Genomic DNA, 26,957 nt, shown 5'->3' on the forward strand with positions numbered 1-26,957 from the left:
AATTACAGGGTTGGTTATCATTTTCTCGAAAGAGATCATTTTATTCCGGAGTTACAGTGTTCTGCCTTGAGAATTTTTTTTTTGTCTGCATGAAACATTTAGGCGCTGAATGGGATGTCAATTGTCTCTTCAGCAAGGTCTGTATTTGGCTGCGAACGAGCTAGGTTTTGACGAAGCTGATTTGCAAGAATGGCGTATGAAAGATCACCACATTGAGTGCTTAGCCTTAGTGAGTAAATATTTCTCAAATATGTCTTCTCTTTGATGGTGCATGTATCCCGCATGCGCACAAGCAGGACCGATTTATTTATTGAAACTAATTTCGGCACATCAGTATTTGCTAAAGTGAATAAATTCTTAGAGATTATAACTAAAAATTACAGCAGGGGTTGCACTGAAAGTGTATGAAATAACCTCCCTATGAAATAACCTCCCTCCTCCTAGGTTGCTATAACAGCTTGCCCAAATGTTAATGTATATGTTTTATTTGCTTATAATGACTGCTCTAATTAATTGATGTCTATTTATCGACTTCCATATTTATTGACTTCCATTGGAACACTTTATGATCCCATGTCTGCAAGTTGTACATTCTGGTATAGAAGGGTGCCAGGCTAGTCAATGAGGCCATGAGTATGGCATACCCTACCGGTCTCCATGCTCAATAATTTAACTTGATTGATGCATTACCACTACTACTTTTTTCCACATAATTTTCTCTTCCAACTTCAAGTGCTTTTTCATTGAGAAGCAAATTGATGTCTGGTTATAATGCACTATGCATTCCATATTTTTTTAATTAATAAAGAATTTCATTTATAAGTAATTAAGGAGCTACCTTCAGCAAGGAGTATGTGGTTTTTCTGTCTCACTCAAGGTGGTGTGCAAAATAGTAAATGTCGTTTTACCCCTGATATAACTTTCTAACCTTGTTACATATAGTCTTCTGCGAATGCATACAGGAGAAATAATATGTATTATAATATGTTCTCTTTAAGGTTGAAGGGAAATGGTTGCAAGAACTTTGTGATGGTGTGTATACTAAGCCAAACAGTTATTCTGGAACTTCATATGAAAGATTTCTGTTACTTCAGAGATCAAATAATGAAGTACCTAAGCCATGGAAACGGGTAGTTCTGAAAATCTACAATAAACCATTGCAGTCTTTCAGGTATAACATAGTCTTACAGCTTCCCCTGGTATGTACCATATCTCTAAGGGAGGTGCCTGCATTTGAATGTTTCTTTAATGGTCACATCAATCGATTAATGTAATGTAAACTTTAGGATTCCAAAAGTCCCATGTGACCACAACTTTCCATGCAGCGACACCTTTGCTGATTTGATGTCATATGTGTCAACGGAAAACTTCAAGAATTATTTGCTGCAATCTTCAAAAAAATACAGCAGTACACCACAGAATGGCGATGGAGAAATTGAAGAGATTTCCGGAGAGGTACTGGATAACTTTATTTTATACGTCTAATAACCTTGCCAGAAATCGGTCCTGATCGCTATTTACCGACGAGCTTATTATTATTTGCAGCCAGCTCATATTCATCAACAACGATTAAATTGACAATATTGACTTTATTGTGTTTCTGAGACTTATTTTTCAGTTATTTCTGTTACGAATTCCCGTCTTGACACTGAAGTCTTCTGTCTTCCAACCGCCTCGCATGTGTTAATTTTTGTCTTTTACGTTTTGTCTTTTTAGTTGCTTAACTGCTATAAATGGTCTCTGTTTTCTTTCTAAAAATTTTATTTTTCAGGACATTCTACGGCGCTTTGCCAAACATTTGTTCAATTTGGAAATCATCAAGCTCGGCAAAGTGTCTCGTGACGAATCCTCAGATCTCAAAGTTAACATCTCCAACTCAGTGGAAAAGTTGCCTCCCAAAGAATCGTTTGAGTTGTCAACTGAAAAAAACTTCTCTGGTCTCTTGTCGATTTACGGAATACTGGAGAGCAAAAGCGCGTATTTCGTTTTTGAGCCGTTTGCCCCTCATTCGTTGCAAGACGTTGTTTGGTTCAGTCCTAGTGTTATATCGTCCACGATCACGAAGCCTTTATTCCTGTTGTATCAAATCCTTAAAATGTTTGAGACGTTTCACGCTTTTGGTTATTATTGTACGGTAAACAGCCTTCAAAATATCATGCTTGGGAATTGCCTTTGGCTTCATTTAAGTGCGAGCAGTGCCAACGTCGGTGATTTGACGCCTGAGACCAAGAAACCCACGAAAAGCGCGGAACAAGGTTCTCCGGTAAAACCCGAGTCGGACTCAAAAGAGATCGGCGCTTGCGAGGTGTCGTCTCCATTTCAAAATTGCGGTCTACCAGAGTTAATTGATATGTGGGTTAAGAAGGAAATAAGCAATTTTGATTATTTGATGGCTTTGAACAAGCTAGCCGGACGCCGACTTGGTGACCCCAACTATCACCCTGTGCTCCCTTGGGTCACAGACTTCACGTCGCCCAGTGGCAAATACCGTGATCTGACAAAATCGAAATTTCGCATCAACAAAGGCGACTTCCAATTGGACATCACGTTCAAAAACGTCGCAGATTCCGATGAGGACGTTACCGAGAATCCGCCGCATCACGTCTCCGGAGTCCTTTCCGAGATCACGTATCACGTGTATCTTTCACGTAGGACCCCGAAAAGCGTGCTCCAAAAACACGTTCGCGCGAAATGGGAGCCAAACGAGTATCCCGCGAACATGCAACGCCTGCAAGAATGGACTCCAGACGAGTGCATACCCGAGTTTTACAGCGACCCTACAATTTTCAAATCAATCCACCCCGATCTGCAGGACCTTGGTATACCGCCCTGGGCTAAAAGCCCGGAGGACTTTGTACGGTTACATCGCAAAGCGCTCGAAAGCGAGTACGTTTGTGCTCACTTGCATGACTGGATCGATTTGACGTTTGGGTATAAGTTGGTCGGGCTTCCTGCGGAAAAGGCGAAAAATGTGTATCTTCATTTAGTTGATCAGCATCAGACGATTACCAGTCATGGTGTGGTGCAGTTGTTCGAGCAACCGCACCCAAAACAACATCGACATCACGACATGGTTTTGTATCCATCCATGGTCAATCTGGAAGATGGCCTTGAACATGAGATGAGGGATGTCTCCAACGAAGGTATTATTGTTTATGTGGACAAAGTGTGTAAGACTCAAGCCATTACCTAAAGGCCCAGTGAAAAATATTATGCATCGTTTCTCCTGGTTATAGAAAATCATATATCATATTGTAGCTATACATATTTTTCACAAATAATTTTAACGCATACAGTATTTACTGTAAACTTTTGTTGGACCAGATGAATTTCAAATCAGTTTTAGATCGTAAAACTTTTTCATCATCATTTAGGTCAGCTTGGTTTCGTTGAAGAGGGCCAGGCAGAGTACACGTGCGATGAGGTCTCACCAAGTTCATGGGATGAGCTTGATTATGACATGAAAGTTGAAACGGGCGAAGACGAACTGAATGCTTCTACGAGTTTCAAGAAATTGTTGCCACGCCCTACTTTTCCTGCCTTTTTGAGATTCAAAGATCCCGTTGAGACGACAACTGACATTTTGAAAAGCATCGATAGTTTGCCGATATCGCTGCCGATAGGTTATGGTCCGCTCGAGGAATTTGATCAAGTGGAGCTGCTTACCAAGTTCAAGATGCAAACGAAGCAGAACGGTCATCCTGTCGCAAAAAATACATCAGCAAATGACCAGGTAAATCATTTTATTTATTTTAAGTGCAACGATTCTAACGGTTTTTAAAGTCATTATAACCAGAGCAAAAATAACAGCTATCAATAACATCGGCAACAGCCTATAACTGCATCCAATAACCTATTCTGCAAAGTAAAAAATAAAAGGAAGCCCACACAAACAACCAACGCATTTGAATATTATTGAATTTGTTCGAAAATTTATAGCCATACTTTGGATTGTCAGAATGGATTAATTTCCCGAGCCCTGATATTACATTTCCCCCCTAATATTACATTTCCCCCTGTGAAATCATATTTTTTTCCAGGTGGTAAATTCGCAAAGACTGGAATTTCCAGATTCAGCTCGCCACAATGAAATTCAAAACATTTGCACGATGTTGATGGAAATGTTTCTTCCTGCGAAGATGAGACTCTTGCCATGTGATTTGACACAGAAAGAGAGATTCCACATGGCCAAAAAAGTGTTCAGCGCTGGAAAATTCGCCATTCCAGGGTGAGATTATCCTGAATTAGACATGTTCGTAATTCTTTATTTTGTGATCTCAGAGAAGAGGGGCTATTTTATGATCGCGTGAAATTCTTTATGAAGAATATTGTATCTTCAACATTCTAGTAATGCTCAGCTTTCTTTTCAGAATTCTTCGCGATGGAGTAAAAACGTTATTCGAGGAAGGCTGTGGTCTTCACAAACGTCACGGATTTCCTCCATTAACCCCCGAACTGTTACTTCAACAACATGTGAACATTATACCATTCCCGTCATACTTCAAAAAGCTTTACGAATTCCTTGTTGAATTCAATCTGGGTAACCCAGAAACCAGTAGCTTGACTAAGAGAAACAAAAATTGCGAAAATTTTGCTTTGACAAACAACCTTAGCGATCTTTCTTACATTTCACGGCAAGTCGAAATCGCTGTTCGACATCTACCGGATTTGCTTACGGATTTGAACGGCGAGGGACTTGATCTGTTGATAAGCTATTTGAGACCGTTATTTGCTAACGAAAACACTCAACTGCAAGCGTTTTTACATCTGTTTGAACCACTGGCGGCGCGTTTGGGACCACAGCGAACAAAAAAGACATTCCTGAAGCAATTGCTGAAGCATTACGATGTACGAGCGAGCAACGCTTCGGTTTTACTCTTTCATCAGTCGTTCTTGTCGAAACTAATCATGCGATTTGGCATGGATCAGTTTCTTGACCATTTTCTTTCCTTTATCGTCGATGCATTGAACTCATCAAACAAAGACCCACAGGTTAGTGCAATATTATAGTGTTGCTAGCCCAAAACCGTATATTACTTTCCTTGGGATATTTTAAAGATACAGGAAGCAACAAATATCGAAACTCCACGACTACTTAACGGTCGAGTTTCTTCCTAATCCAAGTATTGATCTTTAAGTTGACGCCATCTTGAAAAATATGAGATTAAATTCCCGCCAAAATGCGGAACGGTAACTAGTGAACTACTGATAAAACCTGGAACGCTAATTTGTCGGTATCTTTGAAGTCAAATTTGAAGGTAGTTTTTAACAACCGCTGGAGCCGGTTGTTCGAAAGGCGTTTAGCTTAAACGGTGGATAAGTTAAAAATAGAAAACCAAATTATCTATTTATTGAGCAACTGAGCTGAAATATTTCGATGTAAATGGTTTAATTGTCATTGGAAGTACATATTAATTGCATAAAATGTAGTTTCAGTCATTCACAAGATGTATATGAGAGCATTTTTAAACTTTGGCTTATTTGCTGTTTAACCTATTCGAACAACCGGCCTATAATAGTCTATCAGCAGATCAAATATTTACCTGAGAAATATGGCTTTAGGTAAATGTGGATACCTGCAGTCAAGAAGAGGTACAAGGAGCTGTTCTTGAAGATGACAAGGACCCCGTTCAGAGTGATGCAGGGGAAGCACAAAACGAACTTAGTGAGAAATCCAGTGGTGAAAATGGTGAATCTAGTGGTCAAAATATTGAACACGCGAACGAATCTGGTGATGTAAGCGATAAAAGTAAAAATCAGGCGTACAGTAAACCAGGGATCGCCGCTTCTAGACCGTCAGAAAAATCGAGTGGGATTGCAGAAGCTGGTGATCAAACATATGAAAGCCGTAAGGACGCTACTGCGAACTTTGATGAAAATACCTGCATAGAAAATTCTGGAAAAGAAAAATGTGACCGCTTGGATCCAGAGCCGGGTGTTGACACGACTGATTGTGCTTATGATATTAACTTTTCCCCAAAATCAGGTAGCTAAAATATTTAATGATCTACTTATTAAATGTGGGAAAGGCCGAATACGTTGTAAGGCGTCGATGAGTTTAATGAGCGTTCTATTGAAAAACTTCTCACCATCGTAAAATGAAAGAATTCGCTCCCCCGATATTCCCTCAAAACTGCATAAAACATTGCATAATCATAAGTTCTTTCAGCACTTTTAGCTGGAATGAATTTCTCCGACAAATTGGAGATATTTTTATACTTAAGTGCTGTTTCTTTCAAGACTTAGTCGTAGACCACCCTCAGTCTGTGGTCTCGTCCAAGTTAAGTAAAACAATGGCTTTATAATTAAGACATCTCTTATATTTCATTCTCAGGGAACATACAAGAAGACTTCTTGAGTGACGATGAAGAAGAGTATGGCTACGAAAATGACGTGGATGAGGACGATGACGAAGTTGGAACGATTGAAAAAAACGATGCCATCTTTAACCGGTCGTTTCCGGCCGTAGCACGACGAGACTCCGATGATGACTGGGAAAGAATTGCCGATTCCGACTTCAGTTTGGAACGGTCCGTCTCGTTTCACTCGGAGCATTTGGAAGACGACAAGGAGGACGTAGAAATAATAGATAATGTGAGTTAAAATGACTAGTAACAGCAGTGCGCCACCATAAGGTCAGGGGCGTCGAGGGGTCATGGGCGTCGCGGGGTCATGGGCGTCGCGGGGAGGGGGGCATCGTTGCCACCCCGTGAAAGTCCGTTGTATGCTAACTAATGGTCATAGAGTTTTCTTTCGGGAAAATATTTGGGTGAGCGGAGAAATTTCTTTTTCGGAAAACACCCCCTTGTCTAAACATTTTAGCGACGACCATGCAGATGACGTATAAATACATATTCGGTTCTGCTTAGTTAACATAGCTATAGATTAGAAATTTGGGAAAATTTGAGCATGAAAATGTTAGAAATCTCCGACAGAAAATGTCAAAAAAATGCGCGCAATGTTGTGGCTTACCATGTTTCTTTCAAGTCAGAAATTTCAGACAGCCAAATTACTGGGGAAAAAGACGTCTATTTTAGTCGATAGAAATTAAATTGGTGGGGGAAGCAAAACAAGGTTACATAGACAGTATTTTTTAGGGATAGCCCTATTTTTCTTGAATTCCTTCAATGTTTTCCTATTATATTTTAGGCTATGGAGCGTGAAATACCCGAAGCTGCCGCAGAAAGCATTTGTTGTTTCACACCAAGGCTTGGACCACTGCTGACATCGAATCACATCATTAAACCGCTTTTAGGTTTGCTGGTGAAATGTTATGTTAACGTTGTTGGATTGGGCGATAAAGGAATGCTGATTGGGGACACTAATGCTAAGTGGATATTGCGTTGTATAAGGTCTTGTGCCGAAGTTTATGGCGAGGCTGTTGTTGTTCATCAGTATTTGCCTTTTGTTATGTCTAAGGTAAGATTCGTGCTATTTTGAAGTCTATTGTGTACATAAAATAGAATTAGCTCTCATCTCAACGTTTGGTTTTATAAAAACTTTTAAACTATAGTTAGTGATAGAATTGGCCAATCAGAATCATGTGTTTTGGAGCTAACTCGAATCTAGCTGCGCAGATGTCATTCAGAACTATTGACGTAGTTATAGTGAGTCTGCGTCTGTTGCCAAATTTAATAATCTAATAAAAAATCATTTTCATTAACCAATAATTTGGTCTTTGCCTTCGCGTCGCTGTCCATCAGCTTTTATAAGATCGAGATCATGGTGTAAATATTTGTTATTATTATGTATTACTAATGCAATCTCGATTGTGATTGGCTAAAAACCTACAGATAATTCTCAATGTCTTGCCACCTACACGACATTGAAAATTATCCGTAGGTGACGTAATTTTTTGCCGCTAGTTTGTTGTCAATAATGGCGCAGGCTTCCTCTCTAAAAAGGAAATACATAATAAAACAATTATTGAATTTGGTTTTCGCATGATATCGAGAATTATCAAGCCTCAGTTTGCGTTATCCGCCTCAGCTTCGCTTCGGCGAATAATGCAAACTTCGGCTTGATAATTCTCGATATCACACTCAACCTCATTCAATAATTGTTAGTTATACTACATAACTTAATAATTTGAACTGATAATTACAAGAAATGATGTGAATCAGCGCCGTTAGGTACTGTTTTAAATAATGTTTATGTTCACTTTAGATCAATATCTCGTCAGAGCACGTGAGTGTGAAAGGTGAAGCAAATCTTGCTGGAGCGCTTGTTCTTGTCAGGGAATATATTACTTGCATTTCCCAAGATTCATTGCTGCAACAGTTTGAGGTAAATCCTAGCAACAGGCTCGTAGTTGGTAGAACTGTGGGTAGTTCACCAAGGCAAACAAACAACGGTCGTTTTCGTATACTAAAGATGTACACAAACTTCCCACAAATTTAGCCCCGTTTGTCTGAATCGATAGCGCGTTAGGTTCTGCACATGGTCGGCGTTAGATCATATCGAACTAACGTACATGACATCACAAAAATTTTCAATAACCCTAACCCTAACCCTAATTAAGGTAAAGCCAGAGATACTATTACATAAGTATATGATCACTCCTATACTGGGTATGAGGGTAACAGACATTTACACTTTCGTGTACATTTATAAATGTATAAATGTATCATCATTCATCGCCATTTTTATTTTATCATTTTTATGAACCAGCTCTAGAAAGACTTCATGTAAGACTTCTGTTATTATACTTCCGTTATTGCAAAATTTATGACGTCATGTACGTTAGTTCGATATGATCTAACGCCGACCTCTGCACATAAAAAGTTCGACGTCTGAAACAGGCCTGAGATCCATCAAGTAGTATGAACAAACTTTGACAGGCCATCCAGTGAAGCCACCAACTTTACTGCAACTATTGCTATTTCAATACATAATACTTTCACAACGCTATATATAGATCAGTGACTGAGATTGGCCAATCAGAATACCTGGGAGTATCAAAATAGGCAATGCCTTCAAAAGTTGACCTTAAAACAATACCTGAAATGCTACTATGTCCAACTAGATTTATTCATATGGCTGCATCTCAGAAGTTAACATCTTCAATGATTAGTCCATTTTATCGTTTCAGATGCTCTGTTATCAAGCTCTGGATCTGGTCCTTTGTTTAATATCGTCTGCGACGATAACTTTTGCAAGCGAAGCTCCTGCGAGGACCTTCCTCGCCTTGCTCATCCTCGATATTCTTCAAGTTGTATGCGAAATCTTTGAGCGACCTTCGGCCCAGGACCTTCTCTCGCCTCTGATCGCCACATTGTTTTCCTGTTTCGAATTTGGTTCCACTCCTACGTCCCCAAACAAAGACAGCTCGCCAGGGCAGCCTTGCGCGGACGAGATACGCGAAACTTTCAACGCATCGTTGGCGTATAACTTGTACATCACCCTGTGTAAATGCCTCGGGGACACTTACATGACGGCGACTTTGGATAAGAACAACGAGATGATATGGCAGTTGTGCTGTTCGGTAGACAAAGCATTGTCTAATCACACGCCGAAGGCAATGACACCTACGGACACAGAACCTAAACTGAAGCCGTTTGATTCAGAAAGTAGCTACTTGGCTGAGCCAGAAACTCGAAAGGCCGCGAAGAGTGCTAGCCTCGAACGAAGTGATGCTTTTCAACAGGAAAAAAGGTACGCGGCAATCGAGGTAATATAGAGGAGGAAACACACCCCGACAAATAAAGACATCATACAAATTTAGGACTGTTTCAGACGTTGAACTTTTCATTTTCCGAATCGAATGCAAATGAAAGATTTTATTTAAACAAAGTCAAAGATTTGTGCTCATTAACATCAGGTTCAGCACATGAAAAGTTTGACATCAGAAACAGGCCTTTATATATGAATTTTAAGAAAGGTAAGGCAGAATTAGTAATTGGTAAAATTTTGACTGTTTTTCAGAATCATTGGCAAACCAAACTGATTAAATTATTTACAAGTTTGTTTAGCATTTGCGTCTTGTCTCTCTTGATAACTCATATCTTGAGTTTGCAAGATGTTTTTGTTTCGAAGTGAACTCGATTTGTTATGAATGTCAAATATTCGTTGTGAATGTCGAAGAATATATCATTGTTACTCCATATCATTTGTTTTAAGTATTTTATATCATACAAAATAAACTACACGACAGTACTAAAAGCATGTACTGATAAAATTTTTAAGAGCAAAAACGACATTTGTATCGTCGAGACAACATTTGACTGGGAACTGGTTGAAGTATTGGAAGAGTCATTTAGGTGAGACTTGAGTTTGTGATGAATTAATTTTACTAATGTAAGAAAAGAGCTTGATTAAAGCCCATTGTGTTCACGATTTTGATTATTACATGTCTGATTAAAAAATTGTAACTGTAACACCACACCCGATCTCCTGAAAAACGTACCGTCTGAGAGAAACGATAATTATCTTTGCCAAGTTTTTACGTCCAATCTTTTATTTGAAACGTGCTAGTTCTCCACGTGCTTGACTCGTTACACTTTAGTGACTAAAAATGTATTATAGGAAAAAGAAAAAAGATTGATGGAAACTCGTTTTCACAACTGAAGCTTCAAACTTTCGCTGGTAAGCATTATACTGATTCGATTAAAGAAGGATATGACATTTTTAAATCTGTCAGACTTAAAGTACGTCTTCGCTTATTTAGTCGCTTACTGACTTGGTGAAACAAACTAAATTTAAAGCGATTACTTTCACCCTACGGGCGATAGGTAAATACAGCTGGGTGGAAACTTAGTGGGAAAACGACAGTTTCACGAGCGCTTTTTAAACCGTTTTATTTCCCTTAGGACACAGTGATGTTGTAAAAGATATCCATATTCAGGACAGTGAACATCTGTTTCTCTCCGCCAGCCGTGACAAAACTGTCAAACTGTGGCTACTCAATAACCATGGCGACGGAACTGGCCAATCAGCGTGCTCCTGGACAACGTACGATCATCGTAAGCCAGTCTTTGCTGTTGATGTCATAGACGTTATGAGACAGGCAGTTTCGTGCGATGGATCTGTTCATGTGAGTTTAGTGGTTTCAGGCACTTAAGCGTTTAATTTTAAATGCCCTTTTGTGTGAACAATTCTAAGTCGGCAAGGGGTGGGAAAATATCATGTTTTAATATAATTAATCACAACGTTGTTATATAAAGGCCTATTTACACTTTACGATTAGTTGTATGCTATTATCATTCTGACGAATGGAAACGAGTGCTTACGCCACAACCTTTGCTCATTACATAAGATGCCGAATTTAAAATGTGACGTTTGTACGCGTGTTTATACATTCACAACGCCAGCCTTAAGAATCGTATACAACAAATCGCATAGTGTAAATCAACTTTAAATTAGCAACTTGTTTTGTTAAAGGACATTGTAGTTGAGAGAATGTAGAATCAGCTGGGAATTAACGAGCTTTCGGTATTTCCATCGTAATTTCACGATATTTTTTTCCACCGCCAGTTTTGGGACATACCAACAGGGTCGTCCGTTCTTAAACTCAAGTTTCAGAAAAGCAAAGAAGCGGTTGCTATGGCAACCCTGCCATGTCCCAGTCCTTGCTTGGTCACTGGGATGCAAAATTCAACTGTCAGGTGAGGACTTTAACTTCGAACGATCTTGTAATACTCCTCAAAGACAAAGTTGTATTCTATCCCAGTTGTATTTTAAAACAACAGCTCTTATCTTACTCCATAGCAAGATTTGGAGCTTCTTTATTACGAGAAATAAACCGGCCTTATTTAATTTTGGTACTGGTGTTTTCAGATTCATTGATTCTCGTGAAGGTAACTTTGGACACACGTGGAAAGTAACCAGCAACGGCCTCGCAGGTGACTTTTGAATTTCCTGATCTTTCTTCAGCTATGTGCCCGTTTCAAGCGCTGTATGTACTTCATGTTTGCCAAAACCCAGATATCAATTTTAACATTAGCATTTCAGATTCTCAGATATACATGTATATCCAGTTATAGAGATAGAATAGTTCTGCTGCACTACTACTTCTCCGTTTCTCTGTTTACAATCCACGTACACAGGTAATATCCGAAGTCTGTGTGTGACGCAAGACGGTACGTCCATGGCTGTCGGATTCTCCAGTGGATCTCTGTCATTGGTTGATCTTCGAGGAGGAATTCTGACCAGGCAATGGAAAGCACACGAGGCTGAAATTATACAGGTAAGACCAGACTGAGGTACGCCGTGTGGCGCAATATCGAGATTTCGGAGCATCTAATTCCGTCAAAGGCCTCGTTAATACCATTGTTCGGCCTACAATGATCGACGCAGAGCTTTCGCTAAGTCTAAAGCATGTAAACTTTACCAGTAATTGTTTAATACTTTAACTTTCGCCACTGTCTGGTATATAATTCAATTTTCCCCCCACACGCTAATCGTATGCATATGAAAATCTTTGAACTGTAATTTCACGCGAATAGCAACATTGTTAAAAAGGCTAGGGAGACATTTGAAAAACGAATCTACGAATCTGAGAAAAAATCTACGAATTAATCTCCATGATGGTCACCAGAAGTAGACTGCAAGAAATACAATTGTCGTGTAGAAATATATTACATTAAACAGATTTGGTCCATTTAGGGTTAACACTGATCTATCAATGATCAGTACCTGCAACTACACTATGTGAATACCCAATATTAAATTGCAGAATACAAAGCATTTATTTAAAAAAGAACGGTGTTTGTTTCAGAAGTTGCGTAAATATTCAAGGAAGCCTATTTAGTGCATGTGTTCTTGCGTGTTATCTGAATAGGTTAAACCCTACACGAATTCAAGTTATGTTACGTCATCATCGACCCAAAAGATGGAGTTATGGGGAAACGATGCTGTTTCGCTGTGTTCACTTCCCACTGTCACCGGTGAGTTCAGTTGTAAACAGCAAACGTTTCTATTTGTACACATGCAGTACAGGGTCGCTAATTTTTTTATTAATATTTAACTAAACAACACAGGGGTAAGCTGTCTATAACGTACTTCAGCTATGTCACATTTTCCATCGCCCTTCTTTTTAGGCTCAGGGGAGACGATTCAGAGCATCCAAATTCACGACAAGGTGATCGTTTCGTTGGCTGGAAACAATCGCATAGCGTGGCATACGTTCACTGATAAAGAGGTAGCAACAAATTTTACAAATTTATTCCGTCTGTACGTGCTTCTCTTTAAACAGAATTAATTAATCATTTTTGCATTTTCAGCCAACGTATACCCACCTTCGCCTTGGTAGTGATGTTTTTAAGGGGAACATGACATGTTTTGGAGTTCTTCCACTAAATAGAGGTTATCTCCTGGGCAGTGACAATGGTAACATCACGCTGATGGGATAGATCTTACATCTATATATTGCATGTTATGTCATTGCGATGTGATTCGCGTTCCGCGTTTGTTGCTCCCTCGATTTCATTTTTCTTTTGAAAAATTTTCCAACTAAGTTGAGACAGTCGTTTCCCGATGATCCATCAGGAACGATTTGATTATTTTGATATTCGTTTTAAATTCGTAATTGAAATTTATACAGAGTTTGTTCAAATTTATCACCATAAATCACCAGAATGATCTGCGAGGTAAAACGTCTAGTCCAGAATACACGGATCTAATCCTGAATCTAATCCTTCGAGTTTAGTAGTTTGATAAGAGTTAAGGTCAGATTTAGGATTATATGCAGGAACTTTGCAACAAACATTTTAAAATAACCAGCGTTTATTTCATGTGATCTTTTAAAGCAAATTGAATCAAAAGTAAATTAAGACCTCGATAAAACTCCATAGGATTTCATCGAATGACATTTAGTAAGAAATAGAAAATATTTCCCGTGTTTCTATACAGTTATAGAAACACGCTCCTCGACCAATCAGCACGCGCGTACTATAAATGTTACATTATAAATAAATATTCGTACCAGGTTCGGCTGCTATTTACTCTACGCGACAGCAATGCTCGAAGCGTGAAGAAAATATCACGCCGCTTTTAAAGGCGATATAAAAAGAAATCCAAAGGAATCCGGATTGTGAGGTGCAACAGTGGGCACTACGATACTGTTTATGGTGTCGACATGATTGCATCATTATTTCATGACGAACGATCGTCGCCATAAACTTCCAGAAGTGCGAAGCGACGTAATATTAACTGGTCCTAAAATGACTACCCTCGTTTTTGTGTTTAAGGCGTTAGGCCTTAGCCAGTGAACTCAGTTCCGACTGGAACGATGACCACAGCTATTTAACCGCTAACTTCGAAACTAATTTGTGCCTAGTTAAAGACCAGTTCCAGGCAATTCACTGGCGCTGTCCTTCAACTACTGCCTTCAATACGCCGCTTCAAAGATGGCGACCGAATTATCGCCCCAGTTCACCGACCTTTCCTGATAAAAATTCTATGTCCAGCAAATTCTAAATACACAAATATAATCCACGAGATCCAGTTAGGATTATGGTAATAATTATTTATGTTTAGGGTTAACCATATAATCGATCATAAATCTAATGCAAGACCTATTATCCTTACCCTCAATTTAAGCCCGCTGCAAACGTGAGTTATTAAAGACCACGTGTGGCTGTTAGTTCAGCAAGTTGCTCTCGCGGATAGTTTTTCGTGAGGAATTCGCCTCGAGAGACAAGTTTCCCTCGTGCGTGGATGGTTTTCGGGCTGAGCTTACTCCCTGGGGAGGTCGTTAGCTCAGCTGATAGCTCTCGTGTGCGGCGGGCTTTACCCATACCTAATTGCAAAAATTAAATACTTGTATTTTCAATGAACATGGAATTACTACTCCTTCGCTGATGTCTAAATCCCTCAATGGTCAAAGGGCCGTATGGCCCCATGGTATAGCCTTATCGTGCGGGTTAGACCACTAAAAATGGTCAGGTTTATACAGGATTCCAACAAGCTTCCGGGAAAGTGTCTTAATCTCAACACAACGCTAAACGAATGGCCATCGCTTTGTCAAACGACGATTCTATTGATGACGAAATCAAAGATCTTCTCACTTGTTCGTTGTGCTCAAATATTTTACATGACCCAAGAAGCTTGCCATGTCTTCATAGTTTCTGTAAAAGATGTTTAGGTATTAATAATATTTATTTACATTTCGTTTGTTCAAAAGCTTAGGCCTACTTGGCCTCCCAGTGATTGCCCCATTTAATTTGTGATATTTGAAGGTCTCGTTTGGGTCTGATTACGGTGTGCTATATATAGACTCGCTTAATTTTATGCCGGATTGATAAATCGAACAATATTTTCGTGAGGTGTTAATTGTCAGCTGGGTGTCTACACTTGAATTGTACCGAACCTGCCCAGGCTTGTAAACTTTTATTTGCACACAAAATAAGGTCATTACTAATTACAATATACACAGAGGTTTTTAAAGGCTTAGCTCACATTTCATGCTCCTATTTTCATGGTCAGGATTTTCCAACGTCGAGACAGTTAATTATTAAAATTAATTGATGAGGAATACGAATTTTAGTCAGCTGTTTGCAGTTCGCCGTGAAAGTCAATCAAGTGCCCTATATAACTGTCTTTCGAGCGTTTTCGGCGCAAATTATAACCTCTTCCCCTCGGTAACACGCAACAGAGGTGACTGGTCCTGTCCGGGATGTCAACTTCACCTAGTTTTACCTAGAGATGTAATTTTCGCTTTTGTTGTTTACATAGGGCAGTATGTTGAAAGTTTTCGTGGTGATGACAAGAACGTCGAGACATTTCCGTGCTCCAAATGTCGAAAAAAGTTCACGCTTAAAGCAAACCAAGATGTCGATGAAATGCCAAGCATTTGTTTCGTTCAAAATATGTTGGAAATTAATGCGATTGAACAAAAAGCAAAGTCATCTGCTACATGTTCTCGCTGTCAGGAAGTTGCTACTAATCACTGCGCAACGTGCAAAGAGTTTTTCTGCAAGAGATGTTCCACGTCCCACGATAGCTGGATGAGAAATCATGACTTGTTATCTGTGGAAGAGCTGGGCACTCCTGAAAGTCATGTAAAAATGAAAGCAAAGCTTTACTGCGCGAAACACGAAGGAGAAATGCTCAAGTATTACTGTAAAACATGCAGGGAACTTTCGTGTATCGACTGTGTGGTGTCAGATCACATACAGAAACCAAACCATGTTTGTGTGGCAGTGAGTGACGCACAGTGGCAAAAAAAATCATTGCAATCTAGGTCCGAAATTCTTGATGAGAAACTAACTGAAGGAAATCAGGCGTTAAAGAATATCTGCGAGGTGATGAAATCCCTTGAAACAAACGCAAAAAGTGCCAAAGATCAGATCGAAGAACAAAAGCAGAAACTGTCAAAGAATGTGGTGGTAAAGCTTGATAGAAGAGCCAGGAAGTTGAACGAGGAAGTGGACAACTTTTATGATGAATTACGCAATGAACTGAGCAAGCAATACGACGAAATTAAAGATTATCTTGATAGAGTGGAAGCTTCCGTGGCATTGCCAAGAAATCTTCTGAAGAGAGGTTGTATTGAAGAAGTTCTCTCATTGCAAAAAGCAATTGATGCGAATATCGAGTTGTTGGAAAATGAGCAACCAGAGGATATGACCCCAGTAAATGATGGCGGCATTCAATATTTTCCTGGCGATATCGATTATAAGGTTGCTGATGTTATTGTTAATAAATTGGGACATGTTGAAGGTAGGTCCAGTTTCATTAGTCGTAAATTATCAAACATTTTGTGAGTGAAAAAATAACGAGAAACGACCTAAACATTTTAACACAAACGATTGAAATAACGAGCTTTTTCATGCCTGCCTTCATAAAAATAACGAAATAGCAAAATTCATTTAAAGCCTATGCATTTTAATGAATTTGAGATTTGGGATCATATGCCTAAATTTCCTAGACTATATAACAACAATCCAGATTACAACTTTGCCCCTTGACTTTTAAGGGGTGTCGGCGATATTCAAGGGCTTGTAAAAGCCTAAAAAATAAGAGGTTCACCATGCTGGAGGTTTAAGCAACAATTGAGACTATCAAGTTATCTAGTTTTCTTTCACTTTTCCCCAACAATTTTTTAACCAGATTTTAACGTTTTAAAAAATGGTTTTTCGAACGATTGAAGGGGCGACTGTCCCTCTAGGCTACGCCCCTGCACCAGCCCCTGATTGATTGAAATCGTTATTTAGGTGATTCACACATCTCAGCTGTACTGGTAAATCTGAATACTTCTTCGAGTATTTTGAAAGGAGAGATTGCCTGCATTAAACAACTTCAGAAATGGTTGGGAAAGAAATGTAATTGGAATCTTTGTTACCGTGCTTCAAGAGATGGTTGGAGTGCCCAAGATTTTCACAGTCGTTGTGACAATAAAGGACCGACCGTGGTTTTGGTGAAAGCCAATAATTGCATCTTTGGCGGATACACTGATCGAAACTGGCTCTCAGGTAAGAAAGTTACAATTGAACGTGTAATGATTCGCTTTGATTCGAGTATGCATGTGGGAAATTAGAAGAACATTAACATTTGATATTTATGGTAAGATTGTATATTTCAAAAAACATGCGTTTTTCCCTCTCCGCATATTAATGAGCCTGCGAGCCAGGTGTTTATCTACTTCCCATTGTTTGAGGGTAAATATAATTTTCATGTTTATTCAACTTAAAGGACTGATATTCCCCTACAAGAATTCCAGCTCGTCGTTTCTGTTCTCACTACGAAACAAAGACAACCTTCCCTTCATTGCCGATATCAAGCAAGGTCAGGAGCACAACGCGATTAGCTGTCGTTCTAATTATGGACCAACCTTTGGTGGAGGCTGTGATCTGCTTATTTGTAGTAAACCTCATGTTAATCAATCATCATACTGCAATTTGGGAAAAACGTATCAACTTCCTCAACCATATGTCTTCCAAAGTGCTGCTGCAAAGAGCCTTCTTGCTGGCCAGTTCCAATTTATCACAACAGAGATTGAAGTTTTCAACTGAGGACTAACAGCAACAGATTTTTTATTAATTCACTGATTCTAAAAAAGTTTTAGGACCTTGTGATTTGGCGCATTTTTAACAATGTTCGGCCTTGAACTAGAAAATTTCACTGGTTTTGATTAAAGGACTAAAAGATTAAGACTATGAGTACTCTTTTAGGGATAATAATAATAGTAATAATAATAATGCATAGTATATAGTATAATGCGTGTATCCTACCACATTTCTATTGCCGCCCAATGTGACGTCAGTGAACGCCAAAATAGAATGCTTCCCACGAAATTACAATTATATCATTTATACTGGAACAATTATAGCGACTCTTTTCAAATTGTCTTTTTATGCAAACTGCTGAACTGCAGTAGTCAGTAGAATCAAGATATTGCCACATGTGTGTATAGCACCGATTTGTGTCAAAACGCAAACTCTGTATCACGAGCTCGAGTTCTTGTTATCGTATCTAAGAATCATTACTAGAAAATGTTTGTGTTGCATCCGTGTCTTGATCAACTGAACACCGCCAGCCTTATAAGAATTTAGCCTTATAGGAATTTGCGATAAAATATAAGTATAATCACCACACACGAAGATGAGGCTTTTAAATCTTTATCGCAAAACCAACGAGTTCATGCAAGCTCTTAAGGTCGACACAGACCGGACGCGATGCGGCAACGCGACGCGATTTTGAAATTTCAGAAGCATATGAATTAAATTCTGGAAGCAAAATTTGGAAACAATGGACGCTAGAGCAGTCAAAATGTTTTTTTGTTATGTAATCTACAAGAATATTATGATAGTTTAAAATTTATTTGATTTTGAAAAATTAAAAACGTTGAAAATTTGTGCCGCGTTGCCAATTCGCGTCCGGTCTGTGCGGGCCTTTAGTCTTAGAGTCAAAATCAGTAATTGTATAGCGCTGGCCAATTATTTCATCGTTATCGTTGCTTTTAAAACTTAAAAGGTTTGGACTATAGCCTCGTCGCAGGTTAAACTACTAAAAATAGACAAGTTTTGTTCAAGTTCCCAGAATTAAACTTCCGGGAAAAATTTCGCAATTTTGATGAGGGGAAACGTGGCGGCCGCTTGCAGAAATTTGATGTTGTGATTTGATCCAGAGAATATAAATAAGTAAAACTGAAATGGCAAATGTTGCATCCGACGTTGGTCCTAAAGACGATATCAAAGATCTTCTCACGTGTTCGTTGTGCTCGAATATTTTACATGATCCAAGAAGCTTAACTTGCCTTCATGATTTCTGTAAAGGATGTTTAGGTATCAAAGTTTCAGTATATTTTGTTTATATGAATGTCCCGTGCCATACGAATTAGACCGTGTCATACGCTTTATCGGTTTTAATACGGTATTTTTATTTATACGATGTTCGAGATTGTCATTAAAACCTTTAATCTTGAGCGCGCAGTGATGACATGCAATGGACACAAGTAACCCGTTTGATTCGGACTATGGCTTGTAAGAATATCTCATACATTAAAATTGAAGCTCTCCTAATAAGTGGGTCTCACTCAAGACTACTAAATACATAGCGAAACACTTGGTGGTCGACTTAAGACATGCATATTGCCGAATTATGCCTTGTGGAAGAGAGCAAATTTCGTTAAATTGCACATAGCATCTACTCAACATTAGGTCAAAACCTACAAGGAATATTTTACTTGATTTGATAAATATTGGAGTTGACCCCAAGTGCTAGACCTGTCACGTGACTGAAACCCAGCTACACAGCTTAAATGCGTTATGTAATTATTGCGTACGTACTTTTGCTTTACCGGGCATAGGTAATATACATTCCACATCCCTTCCGTCGACATGAATTGAAAATTATGTGGCTGGCTATATAATTATATCAAATATTTGTTCAATTACGGATAACGAATGTTACATTTATATACAGTGGCGTCGTCAGCTTCACACTCGCGTTTTACATTGAAACAATAATTTGAAAATAAATTAATAGTGAAAAAACATGCTGGCGACACCACCGTTTAGATGTGATTATATAATCAATTTCACTTTTGTCAGCGATTGCCTTTGCACATGATGTCACATGCTGTAGTATCTGGGCACAAATTTGCAAAAAGCGTGAGTTTTTGGTAAAATACAGAAAATATTATCGACCGTTGAATAATTTTCGTTTCTGTTTTTGTGATGCAGTTATGACTCATGAATATCTATCGCCTGCATAACTTTTCTTGCGGGCCAATAACACGAGGCCAACGCCTGACGATCAGGCCAATGATAGGGGCCGCACTAGGCAAGTGCTTGATAATTAGGCCAACATAATGGTCTTCGCAATTCTCTTTGTTTTAATATATAAAGATTATTAATTTACTTCTTTTCGTACGATTTTTACTGATTTACGACGAGTTGTGAAAATTCGCCAAACAAATGCATTTGCTAATTTCATATAGTGGTGTATTTATTGTATTTGTTTGTGCTTTATTGTTTAGTGAAGTATGTTGAACGCCTCCGTGGTGAGGATCAGAACATTGAGACATTTCCATGTCCCCGATGTCACTCAGAGTTCACGCTCAAAACAAACCAAGATATCAGTGGAATGGCGAGCAACTGTTTTATTAAAAACATGTTGGAAAATATGGCGATTCAACAAAAGGCAAAAGCGTCCACCGCATGTTCACGTTGCCAAGAACCTGCCATCAATCACTGCGCGACATGTGAGGTGTTTTTTTGCAAGAAATGTTCGGATGCCCATGGCAGTTGGCTGGTGACGATGAAGCAAGCAAGTCACGATGTTCTGTCCATGGAAGAATTGATCAATCCAGAAAGTCAAGTTAAGATTAAGAGAAAGCTTTACTGCGCGAAACACGAAGGAGAAATGCTTAAATATTATTGTGAGACTTGCAAGGAACTTTGCTGTATCGACTGTGTCGTGTTAAATCACCAGAAACCAGAGCATTCTTGTATGGCAGTGAGCGGTGATGCACAAAAACAAAGAGAAACCTTGCAGTCAAGCTCCACGATCCTTGATGAAAAAGTATCGGAAGGGAAGGGCGCGTTAAAAAACGTCTGTGAGGTGATGAAGGCTCTCAAAAAGAATGCTGAGTCTGCCAAAGACCAAATCGAAGAGCAGAAACAAAATATTTTAAAGATTATAACCGATGAACTCTGTGAAAGAGCGAAGAAAATGAACGAGGAAGTGGACAAGTTTTATAAAGAATTGTACAGTGAACTGAGCGGGCAACACGATGGAATTAAAGATTTCCTTGATAAAGTACAAGCTTCAGTTTCCTTGCCAAGAAATCTCTTAAAAAGAGGAAGTGTTGAAGAAATTCTCTCATTGCAAAAAGTGATTGATGAAAATATTGAGAAGCTGAGAAGCGAACAACCGAAGGATCTGACCCCAGTAAATGATGGAGGCATTCGGTTCGTACCTGGTGATATTGGTAGCATCAATGTGGATGAAATTGTTAGTATAATTGGGCACATTGAAGGTATATGCTCAATCATTACCACCAGAATAATGTATATTTCCTAGAGTGTCGGGGCTGTAGGCTGTATCCTGTAAGAGGATCTAATTTCTTGAAACAACCCGCTTTTTCGTGCATGATAAATATGATATTATGATTTTGGAGACTTCTGTTTTAGAATTTTGCGATGTAGAGGTGAATGTGGAGGACGGGTGCCTTCTACCGTCACCTGGAGCCCAATGGGCCCTATAGGGGTCTGGGGGAAAGTTTTGTTTGGAAGACTAGTGACAATTTTATCTTTTATTGTACAGGTGATTCGACAGTGTCGTCAATCGAGGCAAATCTAAGTTCATCGAATATTTTAAATGGAGAGGTTTCTCTAATGAAACAACTACAAGAATGGTTGGGAAGCAAGTGTAAATTCGATCTCTGTTACCGTGCTTCTAGAGATGGTTGGATGGCCCAGGATTTTCACTCACATTGTGACAATAAAGGACCGACTGTGGTTTTGGTGAAGGCCAATAATTGTATCTTTGGTGGATACACCGATCAAAACTGGGTGTCAGGTATGAAAGATGGGAAGAGAGGATGTGATATAAGATCGCTTTTTCACTAATTTAAGTTGAATAAATTGTATCTTTTGATTACAGAAGATATATAATCAATAAGTAATAGAACGAATTAAGTCGTAAAATTTTTGCAAAAAACCTACTCGCGGGTAACCAATCAATCTCTCGGTACGCAGTCGGTTGATTTTGTAAACACTCGTATGATTTTCGCATTAATTGCACGACTTAATTCATTCTGTTCCATTATGAATTACTCAAAAGAAGTCCAAGTTATCCTGGCTATCCTATGATAGGATATAAACATAAAGGTGTAAAAGTAAACATAAATAAACATGTGAAATTGCACATACGCATAGGGTCCGCCATTTTTCTGTTAAGGAAATTGCATAAAAAAGGGGACACAATTGATGACAGACGTTCTAGCAAGCGCTACACGCTCTGCTTTGTGATTATAGAGAATATCGTGCAATTTCGTTAAATTTCGTAGCCCTTTTAAATTAATTGTTTCAACTGCTAAAACAGGGCAATTTCGCTCAAGAAACCGCGATGCAACTACCTATTTATCGTTTTGTAGAAAAATGTATCGCGGTAATATTTTAAAAAAATATCTTTAGGGCCTAATTCTAACTTTTCAAAATGAAATTTTGTTGAATGTTTTTTGCCGTTCAAGGAAATACATATCGTCACTCCAGTTCGTCATTTTTATTCTCTTTACGAAACCGGGACAACCTTGGTCCGTTTATCTGCAACATCAAGCAAGGTCAGGAGCAGCATGCAGTCTACTGTCGCTCTTCTTATGGGACAACTTTTGGCGGAGGTCATGATTTGCACATTCGAAACAATCCTCGTGATACTCTATCATTCAGCAACCTGGGCTCTACTTATCAACTTCCTGCAGGTTATGTCTATCAAAGTGCAGCTGCAAGGAACCTTCTTGCTGGTCAGTACCGTTTCAAAACAACTGAAATTGAAGTCTTCCGCTGAAAACTGACATTATTTACTTGCTTTAGATTAGATATAGCCTCACGTGACTATCTTCTTTCATTAACAATGTCAATGCTGATTCATTCAGAATAATTTTAGATTCAGGGTGCGTTGAGTTCTTGTGTAAAATCAGACAGCCTAGAGTGAAACCATTTCTAATATCTGTATATACCAAAAAAAAGCACCTATAGAACTGCTCTGTTCATACCAAAGGAGTGTAGTTACCATAGTTTGGAGTCTTCAACACTTCTAGGTTTAATAAAAGCTCGCTCACACGGCAAACTGATTGATTGGGAAATCAAATTCACTTCTTTATTCGCTCAATCAAGACCTAGATTCTGTGATTGTGTGTGATTTCGATCCTAAAGCCCGCCGCACACGAGAGCTATCAGCTGAGCGAACGAGACCGAATTCGACGGCCAAGGTTCAACATCGCGCTCAACGCAGTTAACCTAGATCGAACTGCGGTTTTTGTTAGGTTATTTCTGGACTGTAGCTATACCCACTTTATTGATTTGTCCTAAACACTTTTCGGAATGCTACATACAATAGACCTTTTCAGCTTGTATGCAAATTAACCCATTTCAAGTCACATGGTCTGAAATGGTTACGTTTTATTGGCTATAATTACCAGAAATTTGCGACATGGTGATTTGCATATAAACTAATTTACATATAATTTTCAACAATAATGGCCTTTAACTTTTACTATAAAATACATATAGCAAAAGTACAACACCTAAAATTGCCGTTGCCCTGGATGTTGCCCACTATTTGCCGACCTCTGTATCAATATGATGATCGAATTACTTACTTTGGGTGCTTCTACGTTCCGCCAACCAACTGTGTTCAATTGTGTATAATTATATACGCTTTGTATGGTTGAACTGCCTAATGAGACTGATGATATTTTATGAAGTGCAACTGCAGAAAAAATCTGGACCGTACAGGAAAATTCACATCAGGAATACGAAAGACAAAATTTCTTGCTATAATTACACGTGAATTCATCAGCAATCCAAATCGAAATGTTCGTATGAATGTGAGCGATTTTATAAGTTCGTTGAGAGAACACGGCCAAAATTTTGGGCAATATATTTTTAAATTTGGCGGACTGCAGAGGTACCCAAACAGCTGCTCTATCCATCTGCATGGACTGGTCGGCAAATAGCGGTCCAAGTCGGTGGCTCTGACGTTACCAGGGACCGCGGAGCAGGGTGGCTCTCTGGGCTTTAGCCCCATCAATAATTTTTTCGTAATTAGTCTTTAATTTCAAATATTTTTTAGTTTGCTCAAATTTACAAGCAATATTTTTAGCACTTTGTATTTTTTGCTTACAAGTATATGTAGTGTATCTTATTTTGAATACTATCGTAACTTTTACTTCTTCAACGTATATTTTAATAACCAATTCAAGAAAATGAGTATTCTAGCTAATTTCTAACGATATCTGTCGTAATAAATCCGCCGTGTTTACAAAGGGATTGAAATTAGTTATGTTCAGTACATATGTTTGGCCAAAATAGAAAAAACAGAGACAAAAAGGACAAGTATTTGACCATTAAAACAGCGTGGTTATCCATATCAAAATATTTGACATCATAACCAATGCATGGTTTTATTTTCTGGTATAATCGGCCATGGTCGAGTATACCGTTTTCCGGCGTATTCGACCATGGTCGACTTTTCCGGCCATACTCGACTATGGTCGAGTATACCGTTTTCCGGTGTATTCGACCATGCATGGTCGAATGTACCGTTTTTTCCAATGCATGGTTATATTTTCCGGTATTGTACCGTTTTTAATTTTTCCGTATATCCGACCATGGTCGAGTATACCGTTTTCTGGTGTATTAGACCATGCTCGAATGTACCGTTTTTTCCGTATATCCGACCATGGTCGAGTGTACCGTTTTCCGGTATATTCGACCATGGCCGAATGTATCGTTTTTTTCGTACATTCGACCGTGGTTGAGTGTACCGTTTTCCGGCGTGTTCGACCATGGCCCATATTCGATGTTTGCAAGTTGCAACTTTATATAAATGTTTGTATATGAGCATCAAACATTACATAGAAACTTTACATAGCACCAGAATTAGACCATTTAACCTGCGTGGCCATCCATATCAAAATATTTGACATCATAACCAAAGCATGGTTATATTGTTTAATGTTTGTATATGAGCACGAAACATGCTTGCAACTTTACATAGGACAAGCATTTGACCATTAAAACAGCGTGGTTATCCATATCAAAATATTTCACATGATAACCAAAGCATGGTTATAATTATTGTTTAATGTTTGTATTATGAGCGCGAAACATGCTGGAAACTTTACAAAGTACTATCTACTATTTCCCAAAAATCCTTAAATTGAGAGGCATTTGCGGCCATTTCAGAGGCCTATGTATATTTCAAAATTTTCCTGCACTCTCCTAGCAATGATCGTCACAACATCTGAAATGGGTTAATTTGCATACAAGCTGAGGTCTATTAGTAGGAATATTGTACTTTCCGCACGCAGTGCATGGTATTTACTGCAATGCTCAAAATCTATAAGACAGAGTTAGAAACGTTTTGCAATCTTTGAAAACGATGGCCAACACATAATATACCACAACACAAGTAGCCTACTTAAAGTATTGTAGCGTGTATAATATGTCTTTGACTTTTTTCTGTCTTGACACAATTATTGTATACAAATTGCTTTTTTACAATAGCGTTTTAATCAGAGCATATTCTGTAAACAGATGGTAAAAAAAATAATATGAAATCATGAAATCGGTTGAACCACATTCATTTCTCTTTATAAATTCGTTTTGTAAAAACAACCAAAAATCTTGTTATTTGAACTGTTCGTGTTGTTTTAAGTTTTTACTCACTCATGGAGTTTTAATCATGAAACTCGATCACGATGATTCTTGCGTGAGTGAGCTTTTGCAGTACGGACGTAAAAATTGAAAATTTAACAACATGCGCATTTCTAGACCCGACCTTTCCCAAGAAAGGTTCAGTTAAGTACCAGAAAATTTATCATCATAATCTCAAAGGCTCGGAGATCTGTTCCGTAAGCGCAGGTTTACAGAAAAAATTCACAACGATTTGTGATCTTTGTATTGTCTTTAATTATTCGTGGGCCTGACGGCCTTTATTTACGTGCAATTTATTTGATACATATATATACATATATATGGTGCTTTCAAAACAAGTTCTTACTATGATACCGAAGTACGATCAAAACTACAAAAGTTCGGTATATCATATTATTTCTATATAGCCACATTGGCAGAGACGTAATGTTATATATCAAGGCCATTTATAGCTTAAACGGCGGATAAGTCAAAATTAAATAATACTCTTACATCTCTCTTGAATGGGTCAACTATCCCGTCCAAAAGGAAAATCGGAATTGAAAAGGCAAGTAAATCTTTGGAACTGTTGTAGAATATGATAAACTGACAAATTTGCAAATATAGTAAATTTAAATCCAGTGGCAATATGGCGTTTTACGGCCATGATATCCTAGTTCCATAAATCTTATTAAAATGGAGCTTTCTTTCAACGTAGATGTAAAGGGGATTGAAGATTTATAAATGGCTATTCACAGCCAAACTTCGTTCTACATAAAACACGTGATGTTCAGCTGTTGTTTGCTCTATACACTTGATCGTATTTCTTCGCTTCACTATCCCGTCCAACAGGAAAATCAGAATTTAAAAGGCAAGTAAATCTTTGAATTGTTGTAGAATAATATAAACTGACAAAATTCGCAAATATAGTAAATCTAAATCCAGTGGCAATATGGCGTTTTACTGCCATGATATCCTAGTTCGATAAATCTCATTAAAATGGAGCTTTCTTTCAACCTAGGTGTAAACGGGATTGAAGATTTATAAATGGCTATTCACAGCCAAACTTCGTTCTACATAAAACACATGATTTCAGCTGTTGTTTGCTCTATACACTTCGAATATTCTCATCAAATGTATGACAGTATGATCGTA

The 26,957-nt window shown here is 38.5% G+C and overlaps 3 protein-coding genes across 3 annotated transcripts; all 3 read left to right on the forward strand.

The window, feature by feature from the left end:
• The first annotated feature begins 25 nt into the window (after positions 1–25).
• Positions 26–13,814, forward strand: LOC114536640 (WD repeat-containing protein 81-like). Its single transcript, XM_028557993.1, has 21 exons — positions 26–229; positions 999–1,171; positions 1,287–1,455; positions 1,772–3,143; positions 3,375–3,733; positions 4,041–4,228; positions 4,371–4,992; positions 5,563–5,986; positions 6,335–6,594; positions 7,150–7,419; positions 8,167–8,286; positions 9,092–9,654; positions 10,186–10,259; positions 10,525–10,584; positions 10,809–11,032; positions 11,473–11,603; positions 11,776–11,840; positions 12,045–12,184; positions 12,779–12,884; positions 13,038–13,138; positions 13,221–13,814. The coding sequence occupies exons 1-21, from the start codon at positions 110–112 to the stop codon at positions 13,347–13,349; spliced, it is 5,670 nt and encodes a 1,889-aa protein (XP_028413794.1). The 5' UTR covers positions 26–109; the 3' UTR covers positions 13,350–13,814.
• An 813-nt stretch (positions 13,815–14,627) lies between these two features.
• On the forward strand, positions 14,628–18,077 carry LOC114536642 (E3 ubiquitin-protein ligase TRIM56-like). The gene is made up of 4 exons (XM_028557995.1): positions 14,628–15,082; positions 15,673–16,659; positions 17,154–17,411; positions 17,632–18,077. The coding sequence occupies exons 1-4, from the start codon at positions 14,947–14,949 to the stop codon at positions 17,949–17,951; spliced, it is 1,701 nt and encodes a 566-aa protein (XP_028413796.1). The 5' UTR covers positions 14,628–14,946; the 3' UTR covers positions 17,952–18,077.
• Positions 18,078–19,090: 1,013 nt separating this feature from the next.
• LOC114536663 (E3 ubiquitin-protein ligase TRIM33-like) lies at positions 19,091–22,058 on the forward strand. Its single transcript, XM_028558014.1, has 4 exons — positions 19,091–19,223; positions 20,420–21,421; positions 21,709–21,963; positions 22,048–22,058. The coding sequence occupies exons 1-4, from the start codon at positions 19,091–19,093 to the stop codon at positions 22,056–22,058; spliced, it is 1,401 nt and encodes a 466-aa protein (XP_028413815.1).
• The last annotated feature ends 4,899 nt before the right edge of the window (positions 22,059–26,957 follow it).

Source organism: Dendronephthya gigantea, unplaced genomic scaffold, assembly GCF_004324835.1.
Source record: "Dendronephthya gigantea isolate DGI-Jeju-01 unplaced genomic scaffold, DenGig_1.0 000142F, whole genome shotgun sequence".
Lineage (NCBI taxonomy): Eukaryota > Metazoa > Cnidaria > Anthozoa > Malacalcyonacea > Nephtheidae > Dendronephthya > Dendronephthya gigantea.

Bases quoted from the DNA above. Each gene is read 5' to 3' on its own strand.
- LOC114536640 (XM_028557993.1), top strand. From the start codon at position 110: ATGGGATGTCAATTGTCTCTTCAGCAAGGTCTGTATTTGGCTGCGAAC. The intron at 9,655-10,185 runs GTACGCGGCAAT...AAAATTTTTAAG, and splicing joins GCTTTTCAACAGGAAAAAAG to AGCAAAAACGACATTTGTAT. The intron at 12,885-13,037 runs GTGAGTTCAGTT...CCTTCTTTTTAG, and splicing joins TTCACTTCCCACTGTCACCG to GCTCAGGGGAGACGATTCAG.
- LOC114536642 (XM_028557995.1), top strand. From the start codon at position 14,947: ATGGCCATCGCTTTGTCAAACGACGATTCTATTGATGACGAAATCAAA. The intron at 15,083-15,672 runs GTATTAATAATA...TTGTTTACATAG, and splicing joins TTTCTGTAAAAGATGTTTAG to GGCAGTATGTTGAAAGTTTT. The intron at 17,412-17,631 runs GTAAGAAAGTTA...TTCAACTTAAAG, and splicing joins TGATCGAAACTGGCTCTCAG to GACTGATATTCCCCTACAAG.
- LOC114536663 (XM_028558014.1), top strand. From the start codon at position 19,091: ATGGCAAATGTTGCATCCGACGTTGGTCCTAAAGACGATATCAAAGAT. The intron at 19,224-20,419 runs GTATCAAAGTTT...TTTATTGTTTAG, and splicing joins TTTCTGTAAAGGATGTTTAG to TGAAGTATGTTGAACGCCTC. The intron at 21,422-21,708 runs GTATATGCTCAA...TTTATTGTACAG, and splicing joins TATAATTGGGCACATTGAAG to GTGATTCGACAGTGTCGTCA.